Genomic DNA, 25,540 nt, shown 5'->3' on the forward strand with positions numbered 1-25,540 from the left:
GGTCCCTGTCGCTCATGTATTATCATACATACTGATCACTATGAGTGTATATGATAAAGCTAATGTTGTATAACAAACAGTTTTATTAGATATCTCAATTTAGACTTTATTCACGGAGGGGAGGGGGTGTGGGGAATACACCAGGGCAAACCTATTACGGTGGGAATTCCATAGGGTTACTATATGATATTCGAATGCCGGCTAGAGTGAAAACTTCGAAGATTACTGACAATGACAGACACGAATATAGGAAACGGGGTGCCGCTTTGAGACTAGAAAAGCATTTGAGTACAGGAATAAGTTATATTAAAAAGAATAGCGAGCAAAAACTAACATTAGAAGTTGACAGGATTTTTTTTTCCCTAGTTATGAAAATAAAATTAAAACAAAAAACAAAAAACAAAAAACAAAAAAACTTGAGTACAAAACTTGAGATAAAAAAGCTTGAGTAAGTATATTTTTTAGGTCACCCATCCAGGTACTAACCCTCCTTAAACCGTCTTGACCCCGTATCTTTAATGCTCAAGTTTTTTCCACTGGGCCACGGATATTCGGAATTAGCACAACAATAGCCGTGAAAACAATGCACCGGATAGACTAGACTTTTTAACATCAAATTTTCAACCGATTCCGTGCGTTGCAGAGATGCAAGGGATTAGCCGATATGGTCTGGGGGCCGGCTGGTCTCCCCCCTGATGCTTCGGCTAGAACATTTTCTTGCGTAATTCGTACACCCAAGGGCAGAAGGATTTAATCGCCGTCAGGTCCGAAGTCCATACGACGCCTCAGCTCTGCGGATGTCTAGGGGGTATGGCAAAGTCGAATCGATTATTATTTTGTATTTTCTTTTTTTCTTTCTTTCTTTCTTTCCTTTTTCTTTCTTTCTTTTTTTCTTCTTGTAATTAGCTTAGTTCAGATATTTTTTTGTTTTCATTTTTTATTAGTATTATTAATTTATTTTATTCATTTTATTTTTCACTTTCAAATCTTCCTTGGATTCTATCGATATCCTTACAATTAAGTTTTTTTTTATTGAAAGAGTGACTACGTGATTTTATTTTTATATAAAAAAAGGAATATCGAAAATATCTGCGCCAAAGTTTGCATTGGCTTTAACTTTTGGTCGCTTCTCTATTTTAGGTTGCTTAATATTCAATAATAAAATAAAATAACATGTCAGCTAAATCCGTTATGACAAATACCGTTAATGAAAGACGGACAATTGAATCCTTGAAGGGGAAATTTTGGCTACAAATGGTTGACGAAACTGAAACATAAGGTTAATGTTTCTATATTGGACATGGAAAATATCGTGTTGCAGCAGTACACAGGCCAAAACAATGAAAAAATATTTTGAGCTTCGAAAGTGATTAAAAGCTACGTTTCGTGATGTTACTGCACTTTCACGTATGACTCTCTTGGGAAAAGATGTGTGGACTGTTGACATTGCATAGGTATGCAGATAACTGTGTTTCCAGTATTTCTTTTTTTCGCCTCTATCCATCATATCGGTAAGTATGCACTTTATTTTCAATCCAAACGTGTATATTATATAGATTGTATGCTTTACCATTGTTTATCAATAATCTTTTTTGTCATTTATTAGAATTGGAGTGAATAATTACGTTTCGAATGAGTCCGATCCAACTAGTGAATAGCCTATGTTATGGTCTTCTAGAAAGTGATACGGGTTAAAAAAAACGCAACCTATTTAGTGTAGAATACCGTAGAAAAATAAAATGATCTCAAACAACAAAGATTAAAAGTATTGATCTTTTTAATAAATTTGGAGAAATTCGAGCTCCTAAAGACAGTGATCCAACATTGAACCAATTGTGAATCGCCAAAATAAAAATGAAACATTGATGGCATGAAGGGACTTGACTTGATGCCTTTTAAAGAGTACATTATATACGTGTTAAAATAATAAAAAATAAAATAGTAATAATAAAAAAATGACCTACTTGGCAATTTCGAAAATAATTCAATTTGGTAATTTGAAGTTGACCAAATGACTGGATCTCCCAAAAAAAAATTCACGTTAGTTTGTTATTTATCTGTCGCAGTTGGGAACGCCCGGCTTACACAAACTCCACCTGGAAGATCATATGCAGTCGTCGGAAATACAGTCAAATTCAATTGGAATTACACAGTTGTTAACAAAGAAGTTGACTTTGGACATTATGTCTCATCTCCAGTCTGGTATTATTATAACCCTGATGGACGCACTAAGTCAGTCATAGCAGTTGATGATGGGCTGCGTGGTTGGAAGTGGACGATAAGTCGACGAACGTGTCCAACAAGGCTGCTGTACCTTACAGTTCGCGTCAGTAAAGAGTCAGTCGCTACTTTGGTCATTTCTAACGTCACCAAGAATGACAGTGGATGGTATGAAATATCTTTGGTGCTAAGAATATCCCCTTCAATCACCAACAAAGTGGAACTTATAGTTATTGGTAAGTATAGATCATTTTTTTAGTCCGGCTGTCTATTATTGATGTGACCGTAGGTAGCTGTCATCATATGTTCGTGGATCTGTTTTTCGGTTCTCTCCTGTCCTTCGAGGGTTTTTCTCGTCTAGTTCTCGAGAAGCTATAAATACCTATTGGAATAATTTACTAAACCGTTGCCTGAATTAGATCAGATCTGCACTGAAAGTCTTCTATTAGCCAATAAGTATACGCTCCTAATGAAACGACAAGTAGATATTTCTCCTTCATGACATTGGGTAATGTACTCAGTCACTGTCACTTCATTAAAAATTTTATTTTTTATTTGTGACTTTCGATTCGTTTTTTTTTTTAATTATTATTATTTTTATCCTTATTTATTTTTATTTTGGCATGTCAAATAGGTAATATATCCCAATTATTTATTTATATTCACTCAACACAGCGAGAGATAACTAGTCTTGAAACCAACTTTAAGAATTTTTTCATCATCCCTTTATCTTTACTTATAGAATACTAATATAGTTTATTATAATTTTTTTTTTTTCAGGAGAAGATAATCGTTTTACAAAAGTACCACCAAGTCTTTTGTTTGTGGCAAAAGGTAAAACAGCGCGTTTTGAGTGGAATTACAGTTATGATAACAGAAACATCGAGTTCCAGGAAGACTCACCCGTATGGGGGTACATCAACCAAGACAACCAATGGACAACCATAGCATTAGGAAAAAAGAGCCAGGGTCAGGGCTGGGAAGTGGCTCTAAATACTACTACATGTCCTGCAAGGCTTTTAAACCCTACTCGCGTCCATGTTGAACCATTGGCTACTTTGGTCATTCGTAACGTAATTATAGCCGACAATGGCACCTATGGATGTAGCTTAAAATTAAAATGGGGCCCTCCAGTTACTAATACGGTGCAACTTATTGTAACGAGTAAGTGTTCCTCCAATTTCCTTTCCATAAAGTAGCTAGTCATTATATCGTACCTATGTTATAAATATTATTCAAAAACGTATAATTTGTCTTGTTGAAACTAATTACCACTTTTCTTCTAAAATAACTTTTCAGACTATCCAGAAATCACTTTTCCAATTACATTGTCATCAGTGATAATACAAGAAGGATCCCAATTGGATATCCCTTGTTTGTCACGTGGGGTGCCAACGCCTAATGTCACGTGGTTAAGAATGACAAGAAATAGTAAATCTTTCATGAGCAAAGGCATAGGAAACACCACGCTAAGAATCCAAGGGATTAACAGGAATCATAGTGGGATTTACAAATGTTATGCCACCAATAATCCTAATGAGGTCCCAGTATTGACAAAGATTGACATTATTGTAGTGTGTAAGTTTGTAAGATATAAGTAGGAAAGTATGCATTTTAAATTATATTTTTGTATATGAATTAAACACTTCTTTGTTTATGGGATCATTGTTGTTTTCTTGTGTTTGTTCAGTTTTAGCGGGTAAATTGTAACAGGCGTTCTGTATTTTTTTCATGGTGTTTACTTGACTTAACTTGATAAGATTTAAAGTGCATATGACACGAAAATATTTTAATGTTAAAAATGTGTATTTTATTGGCATGAATAAGAATATCACAGTTGAATTTGTTTCAAAAACGTATTTCTCTAGAAATTCAAGAAAATTTAGCAAAAGTTGTGACGTCATTTTGTTTTGTTTTGTCAAGTCTCCAGATTTTATAGGAAAATTCATTGGCTGACGAGGGAATTCCAAGTTGAATTCACGAGAAAAGGCGATATCGCACGAGTCGCGAAGCGAGGAGTGCGATATCGCCTGTTCGAGTGAATTCAACTTGGAATTCCCGAGTCAAGCCAATGAATTTTCCTTGAATCCCATGACACTATTCAATCTAAGCGAATATAAAGAAGAAAAAAGAAAAAAATCGTGCGAGTTCAAGAAAACCTTGGCCCACGAAGGAAACCATTCTGATGCCATCCTCCCAACCAATAGGAATTCCGCTCAAGTATGAGCGTTTGATCTTTTGGTTTGAACCTCGTGGCGAGCAGAATAATATTTGCTACTGTGGGAAAAAATAACTGTTTATTCTCAAAAATCGCCTTCGCTGAAATACTTCGTTTAATCTGTTACAACAATAATGACTTTTTCTCGTCTTGATCGAAATCTAAGGCAGTTCAGCAGCCTAAATGTGCGAAAATGTCATGCAAAACAAAGAAAATAACTGGTGAGTACACAAAACTTTTAAGACTTTTCTCTGAATTACACAATCAATTACTAAATAGACTAAATGAAATCAAAATAAGCAAATTCCTTTTTCTTCTTCTTCTTTTTTTACTGTTGTGTAGCTCAGTTAGTGTTGGATGAAGAAAGAGCTAGCGATGGACACCAGCCTGTAGATTGATGGAAATATTCACCGGTGAGTTGTTAAATGTGACTCCGGTAAACAGCCCACTTACGGCTCCACTCAACCCAAGACCATTATAAGGGGCTTCGGCAGCTTTACTTGTTTGGTTCGCCTGCTGACCTTCTACATTGGCAGATATTTCATTCAAAGTATTTCTTGCTGGTGATCTTGAACTTTCAACTACTGACGTACTGACCGTACTACTACTTTGACTGCAAGGAGAAAATCCAGCCAGCTTGTGGGACATTTTGCGTTGTTTTTCCAATGGGTTATGGCTGTAACTCGATATCGATTCTGGATTAGCATGGCCAGTCAATTCTGAAATTTCAAGCGGGTCGAAATCTTCTCGCAAGGCTTGGATTGCTGTTTTACGGCCACACGAATTCGTACATTTGCCTTCTAGGGAAGCTATGTCGGCAATCTTCTTCATCATCTTAGACAAGGTGTTTATTCCAACCGGTGACATTTTATACCACACTTCAGATGTTGGCTTGTCAATTGGACTTAAGAACACTATTTTTTGGGACTTGTTCACCTTTTGGTCGATGCTCCAAGTACTCAACGAAAGCACGGTATGGATCGCGTTCGCCGCCATTGGTCCTCCATATTTTATTGTTGTACTTTCTTGTTCTTTTCCTGCTATTCTCGTCTCCTTGGCGGTTCTTGGTTTGGCGCTCTTTGTACTCTATGAAGTACTCTGTGATGGTAAAATCATCAATCGTATAGTCGTACTGCTCTTGGAAAGCCCTCATTCCCAGATGAGTGACATTATTCCACCAAACAAGATGGAGGAGAGATCTTGAAGTGTGCAAGCCTAGAGCACCTGAAGACCACATTTTCTCGACTTCATTGTCTTCTAACGACCTGGCAGCATTTGGCTTTGTCCCTAAGCCTTTCTTCTTGAGATCTTTTTTCTTCATTGACAGCATTGTTGCGACCTCTTCAAACTCTACACCTGCTTCTTTATCGATGTCGAAGTTGTCGGGGGAAGGAGGACATGGCCGCTCAAGGAAAAACCTTCGCAGACCGTTGCGATACGTCTGAAGAGAACCTGGCTCATATTCTTTGCCCTTGTTATCTTTGGTTGTCTGGCGTATTTCTAGAAAGAAATGCTTCAAAAGGTAAGGTCCTTCTTTTTTTGATATCTGGTTTAAGTCGACTTCTTTCTTATATTTTTCTCTGTACCATGACTGAAAACGGCGTACAGATGTAGTTGTGCTTTTCTTCGTGTTTGCCGCGACCAAATTCTCTTTAAACTCCAGGATTTCTTCATCTGTGTACTCGACAATAGTAGAATTTTCATCGGTTGACTTGGGGCAGACAGACTTTTCGGTACTTTTCTCGGTATCCCTGACAATTTTTTCGCTTATTGTCTTTTCTTTCCAGGATGAAGTTGATGCTGCCTCCATGTTGGCAACTTTTCTCTTTATTTCTGTTGTTGCCAGCGTTAATGGTTTTCTCAACTTTTGTATCTCAGCGTCTAGCTGAATACTAAAATTTGGGAACTCAATTTTTGCAACTTTCAAACTAAAATACAAAAATACAATACAAAACAAAGATAGTGTGACAGGCGAAAATCTTTGTATTTTGAGGTGAATGCGAGAACAACAACAACAACTCGCGGGATCCCTATATATCGTGGTATTCAGCTTTTCAAACCATGGTATTCCACGATAAATACCCACTCTCGGTAGCCAATCAGCGCGCGAGATTGAATAGTGTCATGGGATTCAGTTGCAAATACACGAAATATGTTTGAATGTAGAATCTTAGTTTCAGGTAGTACACTTTTCAGTTCCCCAACATTTGAAGAGTACTACGTAAGCTATCAACTGCAGCTGAATAGAATATGCCTTTTGAAAATTATTTTATACGAATTACAATTTCTATTTTGTGCGTTACTACCCAATCTAGAGATATGTGTCAACGAAATGACGTCACAAATTGGACTTAATTTTCTCACATATCTCAAGAATTAAGCTTTTGAAACAAATTTTATTACGATATATTTATTATTATTATTATTATTAACAAACTATATTTTAAACGATGAAATGTTTTCCTGTCATATACACTTTAAGCAAAATCCATCAGTAATATTAAGCGCTTTCCACGATCCTAAAATAATAGTCAAATTTATTCCTAACGGGAAAAAAATATTACCATCGTAATACAAGTAATAATTTTTTTTTTTAAATATTTCAAAAACGAGGCATTCTGTGTCTTCTGTGTTGTAAACAAAACTCCACTTTTCAGATGACTTGCTTTTAACTCCTTGAAATAAGTGGTATATCTTAATTTGACCAGCATGACATTAACAACATTCTTTCAATCTTGCAGATAAACCAGTATTTGATAACCGCTTGTCATCTGGGAATAACGTATCTTCTATTTTGGGTGACACAATTCATTTACGCTGTGCTGCAAGAGGTGTCCCTCTGCCTAACATCACGTGGTATACAGCAGACGGTAAAATATTTTCAACTGGGAAAACGTCGTATCCAGGTGGAAGCGAGCTAGTATTGACAGCCACGCGTAAACAAGATTATGGGATGTATAGATGTCGCGCTGAGAATACTATTGGAGTTGCATGGCATAATATTACAGTCATGCAAATATGTAAATATTATGAATTATTCTTGAGCTTTAACTTTTTAATTGATTAGTGCCATTTTTACAAAATATTTATGAAATTAAGTTCCTTTTTGGGAGCTCATGTTGATTGTAACAGCCAAACATATTAATTGAAAAAATATCTTAATACTTCAAACAAAAAATTCTGTTGACAAGACTATAAGTAGTTTTGCCATGAAATTATAATAGATTGAGTAGTGAGGATAAAAATGATGTATATCGTTAATGTTTGATCATTCTCATCAATAGCATCACCATCATTAACATCGCCATCACCATCGCCATCATCGTCACCATCATCACCATCATCATCATCTTCACCAAAATCATCAACAGCACTATCGTCACCAATCGTCAGCATCTTTAGCATCACCATTACCATCATTATTACTATCACCATAATCACCAATACTATCGCAAACATCACCACCATCATCATCATCAACAATTATCATCACCATCATCATCGCCACCATCTACATCACCATAACCACCACTATTATCAGTATCACTAATCATCATCGCAATTATCATCACCATTACTATCATTGTCACAATCGTCATAATATCCATCATCACCATCCCCATCATCATCATCATCAATCATCACGATCATCATCACCACCATCATCACCCTCGACAACTGATTGTTCAAATTATTGATTGATTGTTCAATTATTTGAACATTGCAATAGTAGTTTCATATTCAAATCATTCTTTGTTAATAACAGGTCAATGCAGAGGAAATTATCAGAAATACAAGAGATCCTTGGGCAGCAGCAGTAGCATCATAAAGGGTATTTAGTAGACTTTCATATATTATTTAAAGTTAATTTGGTTTTCTAAAGCGAACGGGAAAACAAGCAAATGGGTGGCAGAGAAAGAAAAAATTATTTTAAAAACAAAAACGAAAAAAAAAAGAAAGAAAGAAAAAAAGAAAACATCTCAAAAGAAAAAAAAACAAACGCTCTAAGTTATCAGTCAATGCATTTTGCACGATTGCTCGCCTGTATCCATGTACTGATTAACTTACTGATAATTCATATTACCTCCATTAATACTTTTTTTTTTTTTTTGTAGAACCGGTTATTTTTATCATCTGGCTGAGCGTAACACTTGTTTCAGGAATTGTAAACATTGTTCTCATTATCTTTATTAAATCTAGAAAACATCAAAAGTGCAAAGGTAGGTTAACAGGGTTAAGCCCGAAGGTGTCGGAGTTGTTTAAAAATTGAGGGGTGAGGGTGGAGAGGAGGAGGAGGGGGGAGGGGGGAGGGGGGGGTGTATCCATTAATACATTCTCTTTCTCTCTGGTGAACAGTGTACAGTAAAACGACCCATACATCTTTCATAGGTCATTCCCTTCGATTAGCAATTTGCTATGTTTAGGTTGTCCCGACTTCAGAATTGTCAACCTGATTTAAATTCATTATTTCCGTGTAACAGAAATCCCAAATCCCTAGAACCGAAAGATCAAAAATAAACACATCGAGCGAGCAAAAGTTTAAGAAAAATAATTATTCATATTTAATCAATCAATTCGTTAACCATTCCAGCAAACTGTGACGCCATCCACGAAAAGAAATGCATCTCGAGCTCCATATGAAACAATGGATCTGCTGTTTGCTCATACCTCTTTACATGACAGTACAAGGTGAAATATATCATACGGCAAATCGTTGGTGGTTAAAGAAAACTTGGGTTGGAAGCAGCAGTCATTAGCAATAATTAAGCATTATCAGGACCATAGTTGTGCTCTATCACGTTGATCCCAACTTTCGAGCTTTTGAAAATCCCGAAACAACTTTTAAATATATATATTTTACAAACACTGCACCAGGCAAGAAAAATTAACAACATCTTTATTAGTTAAACTAACTTCGCATAGCGAATTACAAAAAATTCAGAAGAATCCAGAACTCATATTGCTAAATGTAATTAGTAAAAATACACAGGTGATTATTGAATATTTCGCGCGCTGATTGGTCGAGAGACTCAAACTATCACAAGATAATCACCTCCAGCGATAATCCAAAATGGCGGCCAGCAGCTTTGTTGCCCTTACATGGAAAAATGTCTTTTATCTTCTTTTTTTTTTTCTTTTTTTTTTGAAACAATCGCCTATCTATTTATACTAAAACAATAATTTGCCTCAGCCTCAGTGAATATCGGGGAATATTTACCTCGCCACTCGAAGACTCGCGTCTCGGTAAATATTCCCCGATATTCACTTCGCCTTAGTTGTTAAATAAAACAATTACAAATTAAACAAAAAATGTAATAACCATAGATTGTGTGTGTGTGGTGCGTGTGTGGGTGATGTGTGTGTGTGCCGTGTGTGTGTGTGTGTGCTTATAGAAAAATTCAGTGCTACATTTTTGTGGCTTCTATGGTATCAAAAGGTTATGGTATCAAAGTTATGCCCTTTAAAAAACATTTTAGAATATTTTCTTTTAGCGTTTGCGATGATAAAAGAAATGATTTGGTTAAGTTTATCCAAAACAGACTGCTTTAGCGTAGTTAGCTGGTTGTAGGAAGTGCAAGCCTAGACGACTGCTTGGACGAACACTTAGTTTCTTTGTAAAATTAAACAACATTGAACAAATAAATGGATGTGTTTTAGCAGCACTACCAGTAACCTGCCACTGATCACCCAGAAGCACGACGAGCAGGGCAGTCATTAGAGTGGACCTTTAGATCCGACGAGAACGAGAACGAGTACAAGTATGAGGTGTTAAACTTTTAAAGAAAGTTACTATCTTTTTGTAGTCTTGATCGTGTACGTAGATTGAAATTTTAGATTGAAAAAAAAAAAAAAAAATCGGGGATCGACTGCGACTTAGTGTTGAGCACGTGCACAGGAAAAGTTCTGAATAACTCGTACTCGTACTCGATCATCTAGTACTCTTCGTCGTATCTAAAGGTTGCTAATATTCATGGGCTTCGGGAAGAAGTCGAGTTTCTCTTCCAACTGAATTGTTGTCCTCCCGCCTCTCCACCTTTTTGCGTCTTCTTCTCATGATCCACCAAACACCTGTAGCTGCAGCAATTACTATCAAGACTACAGCAATGATTGGAAGGATAATTTTAGCTTTAGAATCCATCTTAGGCTTCTTGCGTTGGTCTGTGGAAAGAATTAAAACGTAACAGTTCATGAATTAATATTACCATGTCATATCAGATAACCAAACTTTTTTTAATCGCACTTCTTTCTTTTCTTTTTTCTTTTCTTCTCTTTTCTTCTCTTCTTTTCTTTTCTTTTCCATTAGCGTTACTAGTACATTAAATTATCCAGAAAACACATAAAATACGGAGAACATATAAAGCAAGGGAAACGCTTACCTCTTACAAAAATAGACAGAGTTTGGTCTTGTCCAATGCCAACTTTATTGAACGGGACACATCGGAAGGTATTGTTTCCTGTACGTTGAAGTTTTACGGCAAATATACCAGAAAATCGGTTTCCATTTTGGACCAGCTTTTTATTGAAGTACAGCTCGTATTTTGCCGGTTGATTGGCTGCTGCCTTGCATAGAATTTCTATTTGTTCTCCTTTATAGGGCACTGAACTTCTTACATTGATTGTGGTAGATGCTGGTTTATCTGAAGATAATTATATGCAGGCCGTTATAAGAAACAAAGACATATTAAATTAATATTATTTATCAATTATATCAATAATAATATTAATAAGATGAAGTTATTTTATCAATATCTAAACTGGTCACTATATATATATATATATATGTGTGTGTGAACTCGAAGTCGATCGCCAGCAGTGGTCGGGTGATTTCTTCACTTTACACACACACACACACACACACACACACACACACACACACACACACACACACACACACACATATATATATATCAAAACTTATATCGCATATCCAAAAAGTGTTATGGGTGTAAGAAATGTTATGGGAAGTATGGACACCATCCAACAAAAATGACATCAAAACTGGTTCAATGCAATACCACTGTACGGGTACATTAAAACAGCTTCTGCTACTTGGCCGAGAACATTTAGGCAAGTCCTGATGGAATTTAATTAGTGTGATATTTACATAACAAATGTTTTATCTCCGTGAAGCTTTTTCGATAGCAAGTTACTTCCTGGGCAAGACAGATCTATATTGAATTTAGATTGCCTTTGTTTCAAAAGCTTAACTAAATAATCAACCTCATAAATGCAATTGAACCGGTTTTCAGCCTACGGCTAGGTCACATAATAGCCTCCTTCACACGCATCTCCTTGGCTCTTTTTGCTCTCTGCTTTTTCCCTCCCTCCCTCCTACCCACTCCTCCTCCTCTCTCGTTTCTCGTTCCTATTTATTCTCTGCCATAAGATTTAACACAGGGGTCCCAATATGTATGGAGGAGGAGCCTACGGAGGACGTTAGTCACATAATTTTAAAAGGACTCATTGGTGTATCGAGGCTCAGTTCTATGGAATCTAATAATTTGTAATATTGATAAGGTAACACATTCAAATTTTAAGGACATCAAAGTACAGCTCAGTGCCAAGGACTATTTTATAAATTTCAATTTTGACTCTACTGCCTCGACGTCTCGCTTTAGAAAAAAGGACTTCGTATATATGTAACATTATTTTTTATTATGGAGTGAATGTAACTGCGCGGGCTGTTGGACTCGCTATGGGTGGCGGGTGCTGTTCAGATGAGGTGAATGCCTATTGACACGGTGTTCACCGCATTTGTCTGTGTTTTCTGCCCCTGGCGGGTCTAATAGCTTGCGCAGTTTGTGTATGTGAATGTGTGTGAGAATTATATATAAGATATTTAAAGTTATCTAAGTTAATTAGCTATATTTTTACAGATTCATACTTATATTATATTTTATTTATTTATTTTATTTTATGCACGACCCCACAAGCTTTTAGCTTTAAATTTTATCGTGTTTAGATAAAGGTATTCTATTCTATTCTATTCTATTCTAATACACTATCGGTGATACCAGCTGATCTTGCGCACGCACCGGTTACTATTAACCAACCAGGAGCATAAAAATATATGATAATAATTGTATTATAAAATAATGGGACTAACAATGGATTCCACAGAGTGCCTCTACTTCCACTGCATTCCAATTGGAATTTAGATGTTGATTTTTGCAGAGGGAGGAAAGCCTGAGAACCCGTAAAAACCTCGAAACACAGGAGAGAACCAACAAACAACTCTACTCACATACGACATCGAGATCGGCAGGACTCGAACCCGGGTCGCACTGGTGAGAGGCGGCGCATTTTTGTTGCATCGCCAAAAGTTTCATAATGATTTTTAAAATGGAGTCGTAATTTCTATTTAACCTTTTTCAAAATACGAAATATAACTTTACATTGAAACATTAAATGTTACATGTACCACAATAGCTTTTTCTTGCCCTATCAGCAATTAAAATTAATAATAACAAAACAGACCACAAATGCAATAAAAGTAAGCAAAACCTGTGTTGTCTTAATTAGTCACCAGCCGCCATTTTGATTACCACGAGACATTATGAAATAGGAGACTGGGTATTAGGAACTGTTCGATTTGACAAATAATCCTTTGCGCGCTTCGAGACGAAATCACCTGATAATTTACGATATTAAGGTCAACCTCATTGACAACTGTTTTCACCCGCTTTCTTTGAAGACTTTTATGATGAAGCGGAAGATTTTACAATTTATTTGCCTTTATAAAATTTAAAGGTGTGGTGCATGGAGTTGTAAAGCTATATTAAGGAACGCAAAGCTCAATTGGACGTTATTGACCCCCTTTGCACAACAAGACCGTTTCTAGGCTTCCTTTTGACCGGACAGCTGAATAGCATTAATAACAGACATTATAGAAAAATCGCAAGTGCAATATATATTTTTACTTACATTGTACTTGGATAAAAATTCTCTTGACGGCAGTGAACGTCTTGCATTCCATTTTGTTTATTGCGACAAAGTCGTACCACCCTTGGTCTCCTCGTTCAATCTCTTGCAACATAAGATTGTTGCCATTCCAAGTATTATTGCTGTTGTTCCAATCGTGGTTATAGGTTCACTTCCGGAGACACGACAAGACACAAATCCCTTATTTCCTTCTACGAATGTTTTGTTTCCACATCCGGAAATAGTAGGTGGTACTGAGGAATGAATTCAAGTTAAAAACCTATATATCATTGAGGTTTCGGGGAGATGAGGGGGGGGGGGGGGGGGGGGGGGAAGGGTTTAACACATGCAACAAGTTTAAAAATCAATCAAGGCTTCATAATTAGGAATCACTATTTCAAATTTTATTTTTCATTTATTGTGTTGTTTATTTATAGCGATATGGCTTATGCTGTTTTGTATCATATAATTCTTTTAAACTTTCCAATGCTGTTTTAGCAACAAACCGTTGCTATTCCTGACAGCTTTTCCTTACACTATCTAAGGTTGTGGTAGGCTAACGTCACTTACCGAACACGATCACTTGTGTAGACGTTTCCTGGTCTAGGACGTCTTTCTGTGTTTTATATGATACCTTATAAAACCCGCTGTCCTTTGGAACGGCAGGATCAAATGTGATACACACAGTGCCATTCTGCAAGTCGGCCGTAGCCTTTACTCTCTCTTGGTATGCCATTTCCATGATGTGACTGTCATTGTAGAACGTGGTCTTATTCGAAGCCAATGTGATTATACTTTTAGGGGCACTAGTTCCATCGATTTTAGTAAGTGTAGTGTACATTAGAGCTACATTTGATTGACATTTAATGGCAAAGGCGCTACCGTCAAACACCCTCTGAATTCCGGTGCAAACAAGTTCACCTATGAGGAAAAGAAAAAAAATTTCGAAAGGTTTATCCGTGAGTCTTACAAGCACACACTCTATTAAGTCAAAGCTTTCATCATTTTATTTGTCAGGACCACTTTTTTCATCGCTATGCCCTGATTATGACAACAGCCTATTTACGGGTTCTCAGTGGAATTTGAAAAGTGCCTCGCTTCTATTCTTGCTAGGCACACCACAAAAGACACTCCATTTTAAATTACTGGTGCACCCACCCTGAAACAAAAATTATAGATCTGACCCTACACATTAACTAGAATGGTTATCATTTCATTTAGAGAACACAACGAGCCATATTTCTTTTAACTCGTGGTTGAAGATTAAGAGAGAGAAGTGCGCATGGTGTTTTGGAAAAAAAAATTTTCAATGGTTCGCTAAGTGTGTGCGATTCAGAGATGTTTCAAGTACTGTGATGCTTGCGATATACAGACTGAAGAGGAGAATACAGGTTGTTAGTGGTCAAATAATTGTTTCTGAAGGTACACTGCTTTCTCTGCAAGTTTAGACAAGTAGGAAAAGTTGCTAACTGGACGATAGTTCTTAAACTCAGGTGGAGCGTTTCTTCAGAATTGGAGTGACAACAGCACTTTTGTAAGCCGTAGGAAAGACGCCTGATTGCAAAGAACTGTTGACAATCTTAAAAACAGTTGAAAGCAAACAGTCCATGCATTGCTTAATAAGCGACACAGGAGCTGGATCAGGGCAGCAGAATTTTGGTGGTGATGCATCAAAAATGCGTTTTTCGAATGCTGTCAATCTAAGACCAGCTAAAGTAAACCGCACTACCAAAACTTATATTAATTGCCAAGTGACTCGGCAGATAAATGGCAGATAAATGGCAAATCATCTCTCTGGCGAGCAATACAACAGTTATGAAATTCCTCTATTTTACGTTAAAACAGCGGTCAATCTTTTCTAAAGCATCAATTTATTAATAACCTTTAGTAAAAACCTACAGTCTTTGTCATTTTTTTTCCTTGTCAAAGTTTTTATTCATAAATAATAGTCCGCCGTCTGCTGTCCGCCGTCTGCTGTCCGCCGTCTGCTGTCCGCCGTCCGCGTCCGTCAGTTCTATACACACCCTGTCGCATTATTACTCCGCAGGGTATCGCAATATCAATCATTTTAACCAAATTATCAAACCTTATCTTAAAGATCTAGATTTAACGAGTCATCACCACTTTGCGACTCTTGTGATATTCTTAGAGAACATACACCTCCATAACGACTTATTTCCTCGCTAACAGCGGATACAAACCTAGCTGAGTAATAAAATATAGTAAATTTAAGCGAAACTATCTGCGTGTGATATTCTAAGAGAACATACACCTCCATAATGACTAATTTCCTCGTTAACAGCGGATACAAACCTAGCTGAGTAATAAAATATAGTAAATTTAAGCGAAACTATCTGCGTGTGATATTCTAAGAGAACATACACCTCCATAATGACTAATTTCCTCGTTAACAGCGGATACAAACCTAGCTTAGTAATAAAATATAGTAAATTTAAGCGAAACTATCTGCGTGTCTATTTCGGTATTTTGTCAAAGGTCAAGATAAGGGAATTTCCCTTTTCAAAAAGAGTAGTTTTACTGGAGAAGACGGTAAACATTGATTTTGTTATTTCACGGACTTATGTCCCGATTCTTTCCATCATAAGAGAATAGAGTGCAAACAATATATCCGTAAACAATAAATTTTTTTTTTTTTTATCCGTTTTGTTGTTTTTGAGCCAGTATAGAGCAATTTTACAAAAACGCTTCATTGACAGTGGTGGAAAAGTCAGTTTACGCATTCCTATATTTCAGCGCGTTGTATAGTAAATATCCGCTTTCTCCGATCACGGAAACACTTTCTTATCTTGACCGGACTCCCAGCGTCGGACTCATATTCATAGATATTCAGAATCAAACAGGTCAAACAGGTTATTCTATTAAAACCCTTTCTCTTCCCCTAACAGTTGCTAAATATTCACAAATAATTTTCTTTTAAACAGTCTACTCTGGTTCCTCTTCATAATATTTTATGGTCTTGAGTACAATACACTTTCAATTCTATTTAATGAATTTGCCCTCAGCCTCAAGTCACAATCTTATCATTCCAAAGACTGAAGCGGTATAACTTTTAACAAATATCCAACTTATCCACTTCTCAGTCTCGGGATCGCATTCTTAACTCCTAACCCTAAACCCTAACCCTAACCCTAACCTTCGACTTCCTTCTAACCATGTATCAGACCAATCTGTTTTATAAATCTTACTGATTTTGGTTCCATCCTCGGATTGGACGCGGATTACATTTTAACTTCGGATTTGACTCGGATTACATTATTCAACTTCGGATTGGACTCGGATTACATATGCTGAGAAACCTGTCGACCCATGTATATACGTCATAAGGATCATAATACCATAAACATAACCTGCCTAAAGACCGACATAATCATAATCATTAGAAATGATTAATGCTTGTGTATTTTCGTGTGATTATAATAACAAAAAATATACAATATGAGTGGCCGTGTTGTATCAGATATACAACTACGAGCCGAAGGCGTACCAAGCCTAGTGTCAGAAACCGTTTTATCGGATTATGTCCAGATTTTTTACAATGCCACGTAAGCTAGACGTAGGATCACCATGTGGTTTAATTTATAAAAGTTCGTTATAATTTGATTTAAAAAAGGGATAAACAACTGTAGTCTATCGTACAGCTGTATTGCTTTGGAACGTGGTTAACGATTCCACATTATCAGCTTCATTTTTTGAGAATCAAATAAAATCAATAAATTGTTGATGTCCGAATGGCGTATGGCGCATTTAATAGTTCATTAATCTCCTAAACATGGAGAAATTTCCATAATGTTGCGGTGATGACTGCCTCTCGTTATCACATTGACCATCGAGTCTTTACTTGTACTTTCATTCATTAGATCATCTAACACCAAGATCCCAGCTTTGTTATTGAACAATGAATAAATATCTTCTGGAAATCCTTCAATAAATTGAATGTTGTGAATTTCTCTTTCCATGTCTAAGAACCGCGGTTGAAATTCACCGTAGCAGTACTCAATCTTTTCACTAAACATTTCATCCACATTTCTTAAAAGTTTTTCAGTCCAGTAGGACTTGCCGCAAAACGTCGGACCACACACTTGGATGTTTGTCGGGTGTTTTAAAGTAACATCCATCACGTTCAGAGGTTGATGAGGGACTAGATTACTCTCTAAAGTGTTCACATTTTTATATTCTTTGAAAAAAAGTCTTGCCTCTTGAAGATAGGGTTTTCTTTCTTCTTTAGACATGAAATGCACATTTGCTAAATGATTAGAAAGTTTGACTAGATTTGTTTTTAAACACCCTGGTACAGGACAATCTTTAGGGTATCGTGTTAACATGATGAATGCTTCAATATTTTGGGGACATGACATTTTATGTGTTAATATTTTTATTTTTATTTTATTTTTATTTATTTATTTATTTATTTTTTTACTTTTTGTTTAAGTTTGATAACCGGGACATTTTGACATTACAGGGGCAGTTTGATAAAACCGGGACATTTTAACTGTTAAGACAGGGACAATTTGATAAAACGGGGACATTTTAACTGTTAAGACAGGGACATTTTGATATTACAGGGACAATTTAGTACTATCACAGGGATATTTTGACAATACAGGGACAATTTAGTGCTATCACAGGGACATTTTGATATTACAGGGACAATTTAGTACTATCACAGGGATATTTTGACAATACAGGGACATTTTGATATTACAGGGACAATCACAGGGACAATTTGACATTACAGGGACATTTTGATATTGCAGGAACAATCACAGGGACAATTTGACATTACAGAGACATTTGATATTACAGGAACAATCACAGGGACAATTTAGTACTATCACAGGGATATTTTGACAATACAGGGACATGTTTTTAAAAACTCTAAATAAGAATAACACACTTTGTACTTTACAATTGTTTATTTATACGTCGTATCAATCATAAATGTACCATTATATTACATTGGTCTTGTAATGACCATGAGCTATAGTAGTCACCCCATCCTCTAAGATGTAGCGCTTATCATCATAGGGGCTAAGACCCACTTTGTTTAGGTTTATTGTGAATACTTGATGCTTATAGCTACGTATTTGTTTCATGTTAGCCATGGTTCTCTTTCGCTTAAGCAAACAATCTCTATAGTGGGTATGTCTGATATCCCGCTTCGTCACCTGTTTCGCAATTCCCTTAGCAGTTTTTTTCTCAACCTCACGACCATCCTCAGCGTAGAGAAGGGAGTACATTTTCGGTCGTAGACCCACAAACTCTTTGATGGGTAGCCCATGGGTCTCGTCCTTCATCTTACCAATCACCTTCTTGTTTGTCGTACTGTAGAGGGGGTGGTCTCTAGGGTACTCTGAGGTGTCAAATAGGTCAAGGTCTTGAAACTTATCTTGGTAGATGTCCTCTGTCTTGATGTTATAACACAGGGAATCTGTGTCTGTAAACAGTAGGGTTGCCTGGCTACTGTATTTCTGCTTGATGTAATTATAATGAAAGTCGTACATCAGGGTTTTAGACAATTCTAAAATACTGAACCCGATGTAAATAGGTCTATTTAAATAAAGTGATGGTTTCTTCATGTTGACTGCCACCAAGTTTTCATCAAAGATTCTGAAGTAGTCAAAGAGGGGGGATGCTGTCAGTTTCTTGAGCTGCTTTTCCGTGTTCACCAGTTTCACATTCACTCGCTTCCTCAAGTTCTCCATGGTCTTGCCAAACACTGAATTATTCATTAATTTGAAAAAGTCTTTTTCAAAGTCATTTCTTGCATTTTTCCGTTTTTCTGTATTGAAGTCGATGTATTTCTTTAGCCAGGGAGATTGGTCAAACCCCAACACTCGGTGTACTTTCTCCAGTTTCATACCCAGTGACAAGTACTGTTGCAGGTTGCGGTAATGAAGAACGTACTTCGTCTTATCGTTCAAGTTAGGTACCAGTTTGTCTGTGGGAGCACCGCCAAGGTTCAGGTCCTCAAGAAGTTGGTGACAGTAGGGGGAGAGCATTTCCTCTGTCACCTTTCGCCTTTCTGGTGCTAGGGGGTAGTCATTATGAAAATCGTGTAGTTCTTTGGGGTAGCTGAGGTCTACTTCCAGTATATATCCTTCACCTCCATCTACAGGGATGGTCATGAGGTTCTCGCGAAGTTCGTCCACTTCCGGGTCACTCAACCATCCAAAGTTGTTAACAGGGAGCGCTTCAGACATAGCTCAACCGTAGAGATTGTTTGCGTCGAGATACATGATATAATTATTTTCTAATTCTGGGTTATAACCCTCTACATAGCGATTATTCGCTCTTGCAAATCGATGTGTAATCATCGAAATCCCACCTCTTAACCCTTCCTCCAAAAACAGATACATATCGGGGTCTGTGAGTAATTCCAACTCCACGCCAGTCATCTTTAAACATGCTAACCAAGAAAGACCGGGAGAGGTGTAAAAATGACCTGGGTCGAGTTGGTAGTACTCCAGACAAACTTCTCTAAAGTTTTCAAACACATCTGCTAACAGCAAAACGTCCGATTTCAAATACAAGTCATGATAGTCTCCTAGATTCCTACACTGAAATTCTCTAAATACATTCTGTGCATGTTCGTAGTCTGCTTGTGAAATCGTGCTACCCGTCAACGAACTATAAAAGCAATCGATGCGGGGTAAGCCTGTTTCTTCAAATTTACCAAAACTATTCATGTATTCATAGGGGTACACCCCCTTCCTCAACAAGAGAGATACCTTCTCACTCTCCACATACTTCTTCAGGGTCTTAAACTTATCATCTCCTTCCTTACTTAGATTCATTACTAATTTCTCCAGTGAGCTATTCAAAAACTGAAGTGAGTCTATGAATACTAAATCCCAAACTGAAAATGAAATCTACTTTTCTTTCCGTATTATTGGGTATACAACTAATATTCTCCCCCTTGATTTTTCCGAGTTTTTGTAGAATTAAATGTGAGTCGTACCCACGAAGATTGTGAAGAACAACGGGTATCTTTCCTGTAAACTTATAATTCAAGTTACAGTCATTGTGGGCCGCCCCCCTGTACGCCCCTGTCAAATGATCATGGTCCCTTACCCTGTCCGCGCCCAATTCCTCATTACAAATATGACAAAGGGTTGCTGCCTGAAACTCCCGCTCCTGTTCTTCACTAATCTCCATGGGTACTACCATCTTCAAGATTTCCCCTATCTGCTTTCGTTCTTCAATCAAACAGTCTAAAAACTTATCGACACAATCTTCTCCCCGATAGAGAACAGGCGGGAAGCAATATTGCTCGACAGTCGATACTACAGTGTAACAAAACCCACTGGGTATATGCTGTTGCGTTTTTTGTGTAAAACTTGTACTAGGGTCTAATTCTGTATCATCACAATTCACTAAAATCGATTCGAAATCTGCATAAATGATAAAAGGTACTTTTAACTGTTTTTGCACGTCATTGTATGACAGTGTTGTATGGTCTTCGTCGGGCAGTCTGATTTTCTGGGGTCCGTGTTTACTACAGTGAGGTTCGTAATCTTCTAACAAATCTCGCCTGACAAAGCCATGCAAACAATACATACAGTGGTACATGTGATGCTCATGTCGATTCATGCTATACAATAAACGATCTAAATCCCTGATTAAACAGTAGTGACGCGTGTCATCTTTAGAATACAGTAATAAATTCACATGTAATTCTTTATTTTCTTTTGTGATGTAAAGGGGAAAGAGCTCTTCATCTTCGAATCCATACACGTTCACACTGATTTCTCTATTCTGGTTTTCGAATTTGCTAATACGTTTTATTTGAACGGGGTACTCGATTCCTGACATATTTAGTTCAGCTTCATACCTTTGATAATTGCTGACGCGGTTGGCGTTGTTTTGCCAATGTACAGGGTGTTTCGCTGCTAGTACTGACCATAAAAAGCATTTTTCATCTTCATTTTGAATGTTGAGCACCGCTTTCTTGTCTTTGATCTTCCTGGGTAGAGGTATGTAACTCGATCCCTTGAGAGGGGTGTAAGCAGCGATTCCTAAATCGATTTCCAACACCTATGATAGCAACAATACTTTATTAAGCACTGATATACAGTTATATGCACATATAGCAGAAAATCATCGACGGTCGAGTAATCCCCTTTGTGCTATAACAATGGTACAATTTAATTACCTCTTCCAATAACCATCCAGACCCTTCTCTCTGGTACTCCAAGAAAGAGTTCTTGATCTTTTCCATCCCATGCACGTAGTTTTTTTCAATCTCTGTATCATTGACTGCAGTGTAGCATTTGGTGCGAAAATGAGGGTTGAGATCTGGTCCTCACCGCCGGGGCTCGATTTGACCATCTTCACCTTTACACACAGAAACCACTTAATCCCACGATGTTTTTTGAGCTGGGTTTTCAGTTTTTTGATAATGGTGTTCTTTTTTCCTCGCAGGGTGAGTAACAGATCATATTTTTCATGTTTGTTGGGTTTATATTTAAACGTGGTCACATTTCCACCAAGCGCACATTCTTCAGTCTCTCCACCACCTATTTGTACATCATCCTAGAAAAAGAATTAGTTCTTAGAAAAAGTTACTCTACAAAGATCCGATATGAAGATAATAGAGGCTTACCTACCACTTCATTATCCCCTAAAATTTCTCCGTCGTATTCTTCATACATCTCCGGGGGTATGTTTGCTAGCTGAAATCGAAAAAATTGGTATATAAGACGACTTGAAAAACTATGTATCTTATGGTTAGTAGAGGTAATGACATATTCTGTGGTTTACATGATTATAACAAAGTTGAGATTATGAATTATATTCACCTCATATTCAATCAGTTCTGCATCACTCATTGTCTTCTGTTTTTTCACCGGTGGGGTGTTTTCTTTTTCCTCTACTTTCCTTTTCGATGACCTGCCTTCACAGACTTGTTCATGTCTTTTTAGGGCATCCTTCCGATTAAACTGTTTCCCGCATCGTTCACAGGTGAATAATCGCCCACTGTGAATAGCCTTTTTGTGCCTTACTAAGTTCGTTTCTTCTGTGAAGGACTTGTCGCATGCGTCGCAGTGAAAAGCCATCCTTTTACTTACTTGCTTGTTTTGATCCACACTCTTCAAAGGTTCGCTTGTAGTGACGAAAAGTCTGAAATTTTTCGATTTTATAGTCCATGGTAGCAACAAAATCTAAAAATAGTCATGATGTAAGGATATTGCTCACTGGTGGTGCAATCCCTAGATCTAAAAATAGACGTATGGTGCAATGCAGCAAAGTCGATCGTTCAGAAGGAGTTTCTAAAAATAGACATGATATAACTCTGAACTAGAAGGATTAAGTACATCGTGTTTAACATAAAGAAAGAAGGTTAAAAGTTCTTTAGATCCTGAACATAGTAGAAAGACCATGGCTAATGAGCTCAAATCTTTAAGCTGTGGACACCTGGTTGAAGTTCCTTTAATACATGATCGGTGTGGAAAAAAGTACTCTGACTGCTCTCATACGGTGGAACTACCAAACTGTTTTATCTGCCCGGAATATTATGCTACATGCCCACACTGTAGCGGGAATTTCTGGAATTGCTCATGTACCTGGCCCGATAGTACATACCTAGTTGAACTCATTAGTGAATAAGAAGCATACACATTCTTTGTTTAAAACAATAAAGTATGCTTTGAATACTGAGCAACGTGTTCAATATTCATTATATCTAAAAACCCTCGTTTAGATTAACTGATTCGGAAATGGGTAAATAAAGTTTTCTTGAAGAGTAATAGCATAGAACTCGCGGTAGCTCAGTCGGTAGAGCAACAGACTGTAGTATGTAATAACAGTTATCTGTAGGTCGTCGGTTCAATCCCGACTCGTGAGATAAAACTATTTTTTGATAGAAAGAAAAAACATCAAATCCATGATAGTATAGTGGTTAATATACTCGCCTGTCGAGCGAGAGACCAGGGTTCGATTCCCTGTTATGGAGTTTACACTTTTGGGACGTACAAATAGGGATTTTCTTATCGATTGTTTCGTTCAACAATAAAAAGGACAATATCAAAGCAGATGCCGCAAGTACTATAATACAATCCAGCCAACTAAAAACAGACATGACTTAAAACGCGCGGTAGTAAGACAAAGTACAATATCCGTAGAACTCAATTAGGATAAAACAAAAGCCTAAACTAAGCCTTTAAGGCTTTGAAATAGAAAAAGTAGTTTTTATGAATAATTAGAAACTTTTATTAGGATTAAACTTTGACGTAAAATATAGGATGTGGTGCAATCCAGCCAACTAAGAATAAATATAACTGACCACCCCCCTACCTCACTGGAACGTACCTCACTTAGAATAGCTATAACGTCACCTCTGTAGGGGGGGGGGGGGGGGGTTGATCCACGATCCACTTGATCCACGATCCACTTGATGTAGAACCGCCATTTCATATCTACTGACACAGTGAATATCGAAGAGAAAGACATCCACTCAAGCTTACGAAAGAAAAAAGAATTGGAGGTTCCCCTGGTAATGACAGAATAACTAATCATTGAATAAATTATTAAATTATTTTTATTTAAATAATTTTTTAGGAGAAAACTGCATCATCATGAAAGCTGGTAAGCAAAAATCGATGCTTCTTTTACTTAACGATCGTTTGGTTATCCATATTAAGTTTTTATATAGAGTATTTGTATAGAGTATTTTTACCGCAATGAAAGTAACAAAAAAGACATGCTTACTTTATTAGCAGCAAAACAGATTATAAGCGCTGGACATAAGATATACGTCGTTCCTGAGCTTGATTATTCAACTATTGAATCATTTATTTTTTTGCCAGGCCCTTTAAACAACGAAACCAAACTTTCATTAAGATATTTTAAATTTACCTTCAGGACTTCTAAAACGAAAAGCATGAAAATTTAGCATCGATTTTTGCTTACCAGCTTTAATGATGATGCAGTTTTCTCCTGAAAAAGTCTGGAAATCTCTAAAATTTCAAGTTAAATGAAAAACATCCATTGTAATTTTCACTAAACCTGATATCTTGTTGAATCATCTGTAGTTAATTTTCATTTTTCAAAGTGAAACCAACCAAAAAAGCAAAGAAATGTCGACCATAGAGACGTTGTGGAAGAATTTTTCAAGAACAAAACTAGCCCTGTGGGGTGGCTGGTGGTGGGTCACGTACACGTTACAAAAATCCTGTGCGGAAGAGTAGTAAGGTCGAAATTCGTACTCGCCCTAGTCCTACGCAAAATTTTCTGCAAGCGAAATGTTTTCTGCACGAAAAATTCGGCCATAGAAATCTCGTAGGAAGAGCCAAAAGAGTTTTAAATAAATGAATCCCACATCGTAGGGATCATTTTGATCAAGTATTTTGTGGAGTTCGAGGTTTAAAAGACAATGAAATCCTGGTTTAAAGTGAGTTGTTTGTTCAAATATGGCGACTGTAGTTCCCTCCCTTGTCAGAGTATATATAAATAAGATCAACATCAGCGCCATAGGAAATTTATATAGGAAAACAATGGCGCGCGCGAAAATAAAATGTTCTAGTGCATCTTTCATTGATTTTTTGGCTCTTGCGCATAACAGAGGACAATATCGTGATCTAGAATTTAAAAAATAATTAATTATTTAATTTTTCCCGTTTTGTTTTCACCATTCACTTTAATCTAAATTGGGCTCCCTGTGGTTTAATTTGCTCATTTTTCTTTATTCACAAACATTGATATAGAAAAAAAGTTTAAAGTAAAGAACTATAAATTACAAAAGACCGACAACAGTTTAACGATAATAGCTCGAGAACTTAACTAACTATTATACATTTCACTAACTATAAATAATCCCGGTAAATAATATCTAAAAACGCGTGCGAAAGTGAACTTGTTTCACCTTCTTATTACAAAATAGAGTACCAATACCCTTATAAACTGAAGATGACTAAGAGTCTTGGTTTCGTAACTATTCAATAAAACCAGTTTCTGTTGATGTCAGCCATGACAATAAAGAGGCACAATTTTTATTAATTTCATTTCTAGTAAACATTTTTTTAAAAAACAGATGCAATTGTTCCTACATGTACCTCCTGGCATGGCTACATTCGCTTGATTAAGCAAAACCTTTTTGACTACATAAGTAAACCATGTGTCAATGTTTTGGAACAATACTGGCAATGATACTCATATCTATTC

At 36.8% G+C, this 25,540-nt stretch overlaps 4 protein-coding genes and 2 non-coding genes across 7 annotated transcripts in view; 5 read left to right on the forward strand and 1 right to left on the reverse strand.

Moving 5' to 3' along the window:
* The window catches only part of LOC148905627 (kappa-actitoxin-Avd4m-like), a 53,937-nt gene that overhangs the window by 15,812 nt on the left and 12,585 nt on the right, over positions 1–25,540 (forward strand). The window lies entirely within an intron of this gene.
* The window catches only part of LOC148905628 (immunoglobulin superfamily member 10-like), a 65,270-nt gene that overhangs the window by 5,593 nt on the left and 34,137 nt on the right, over positions 1–25,540 (forward strand). The gene's annotated exons all lie outside the window — the stretch shown is intronic.
* LOC116309101 (uncharacterized) lies at positions 1,144–10,101 on the forward strand. The gene is made up of 8 exons (XM_089039680.1): positions 1,144–1,511; positions 2,067–2,456; positions 3,001–3,384; positions 3,520–3,798; positions 7,180–7,458; positions 8,205–8,270; positions 8,554–8,658; positions 9,030–10,101. The coding sequence occupies exons 1-8, from the start codon at positions 1,457–1,459 to the stop codon at positions 9,077–9,079; spliced, it is 1,608 nt and encodes a 535-aa protein (XP_088895806.1). The 5' UTR covers positions 1,144–1,456; the 3' UTR covers positions 9,080–10,101.
* LOC148905630 (B-cell receptor CD22-like) lies at positions 10,153–14,268 on the reverse strand. Its single transcript, XM_089039698.1, has 4 exons — positions 13,931–14,268; positions 13,364–13,614; positions 10,816–11,076; positions 10,153–10,597 (listed from the first exon to the last, which is right to left on the reverse strand). The coding sequence occupies exons 2-4, from the start codon at positions 13,473–13,475 to the stop codon at positions 10,401–10,403; spliced, it is 570 nt and encodes a 189-aa protein (XP_088895824.1). The 5' UTR covers positions 13,476–13,614; positions 13,931–14,268; the 3' UTR covers positions 10,153–10,400.
* Positions 23,138–23,225, forward strand: Trnay-gua (transfer RNA tyrosine (anticodon GUA)). Its single transcript is given in 2 exon segments — positions 23,138–23,174; positions 23,190–23,225. It is a non-coding gene; the product is annotated as a tRNA-Tyr (tRNA).
* On the forward strand, positions 23,262–23,333 carry Trnad-guc (transfer RNA aspartic acid (anticodon GUC)). Its single transcript has one exon. It is a non-coding gene; the product is annotated as a tRNA-Asp (tRNA).

The sequence above is a fragment of the Actinia tenebrosa genome, unplaced genomic scaffold (genome assembly GCF_029948245.1).
Source record: "Actinia tenebrosa isolate PJP-AT-01 unplaced genomic scaffold, QUT_ActTen_1.0 PGA_scaffold7__59_contigs__length_16204524, whole genome shotgun sequence".
Classification (NCBI taxonomy): Eukaryota; Metazoa; Cnidaria; class Anthozoa; order Actiniaria; family Actiniidae; genus Actinia; species Actinia tenebrosa.

What these genes read in the sequence shown, in the direction of transcription:
- LOC116309101 (XM_089039680.1), top strand. Translation starts at nt 1,457, where the DNA reads ATGCAGATAACTGTGTTTCCAGTATTTCTTTTTTTCGCCTCTATCCAT. An exon ending in AGTGGAACTTATAGTTATTG is followed by an intron (nt 2,457 to 3,000) that starts GTAAGTATAGAT and finishes TTTTTTTTTCAG; the next exon opens with GAGAAGATAATCGTTTTACA. An exon ending in CAGCAGTAGCATCATAAAGG is followed by an intron (nt 8,271 to 8,553) that starts GTATTTAGTAGA and finishes TTTTTTTTGTAG; the next exon opens with AACCGGTTATTTTTATCATC.
- LOC148905630 (XM_089039698.1), bottom strand. Translation starts at nt 13,475, where the DNA reads ATGTTGCAAGAGATTGAACGAGGAGACCAAGGGTGGTACGACTTTGTC. An exon ending in AATTTTTATCCAAGTACAAT is followed by an intron (nt 11,077 to 13,363) that starts GTAAGTAAAAAT and finishes AATTATCTTCAG; the next exon opens with ATAAACCAGCATCTACCACA. An exon ending in TCTGTCTATTTTTGTAAGAG is followed by an intron (nt 10,598 to 10,815) that starts GTAAGCGTTTCC and finishes TTCTTTCCACAG; the next exon opens with ACCAACGCAAGAAGCCTAAG.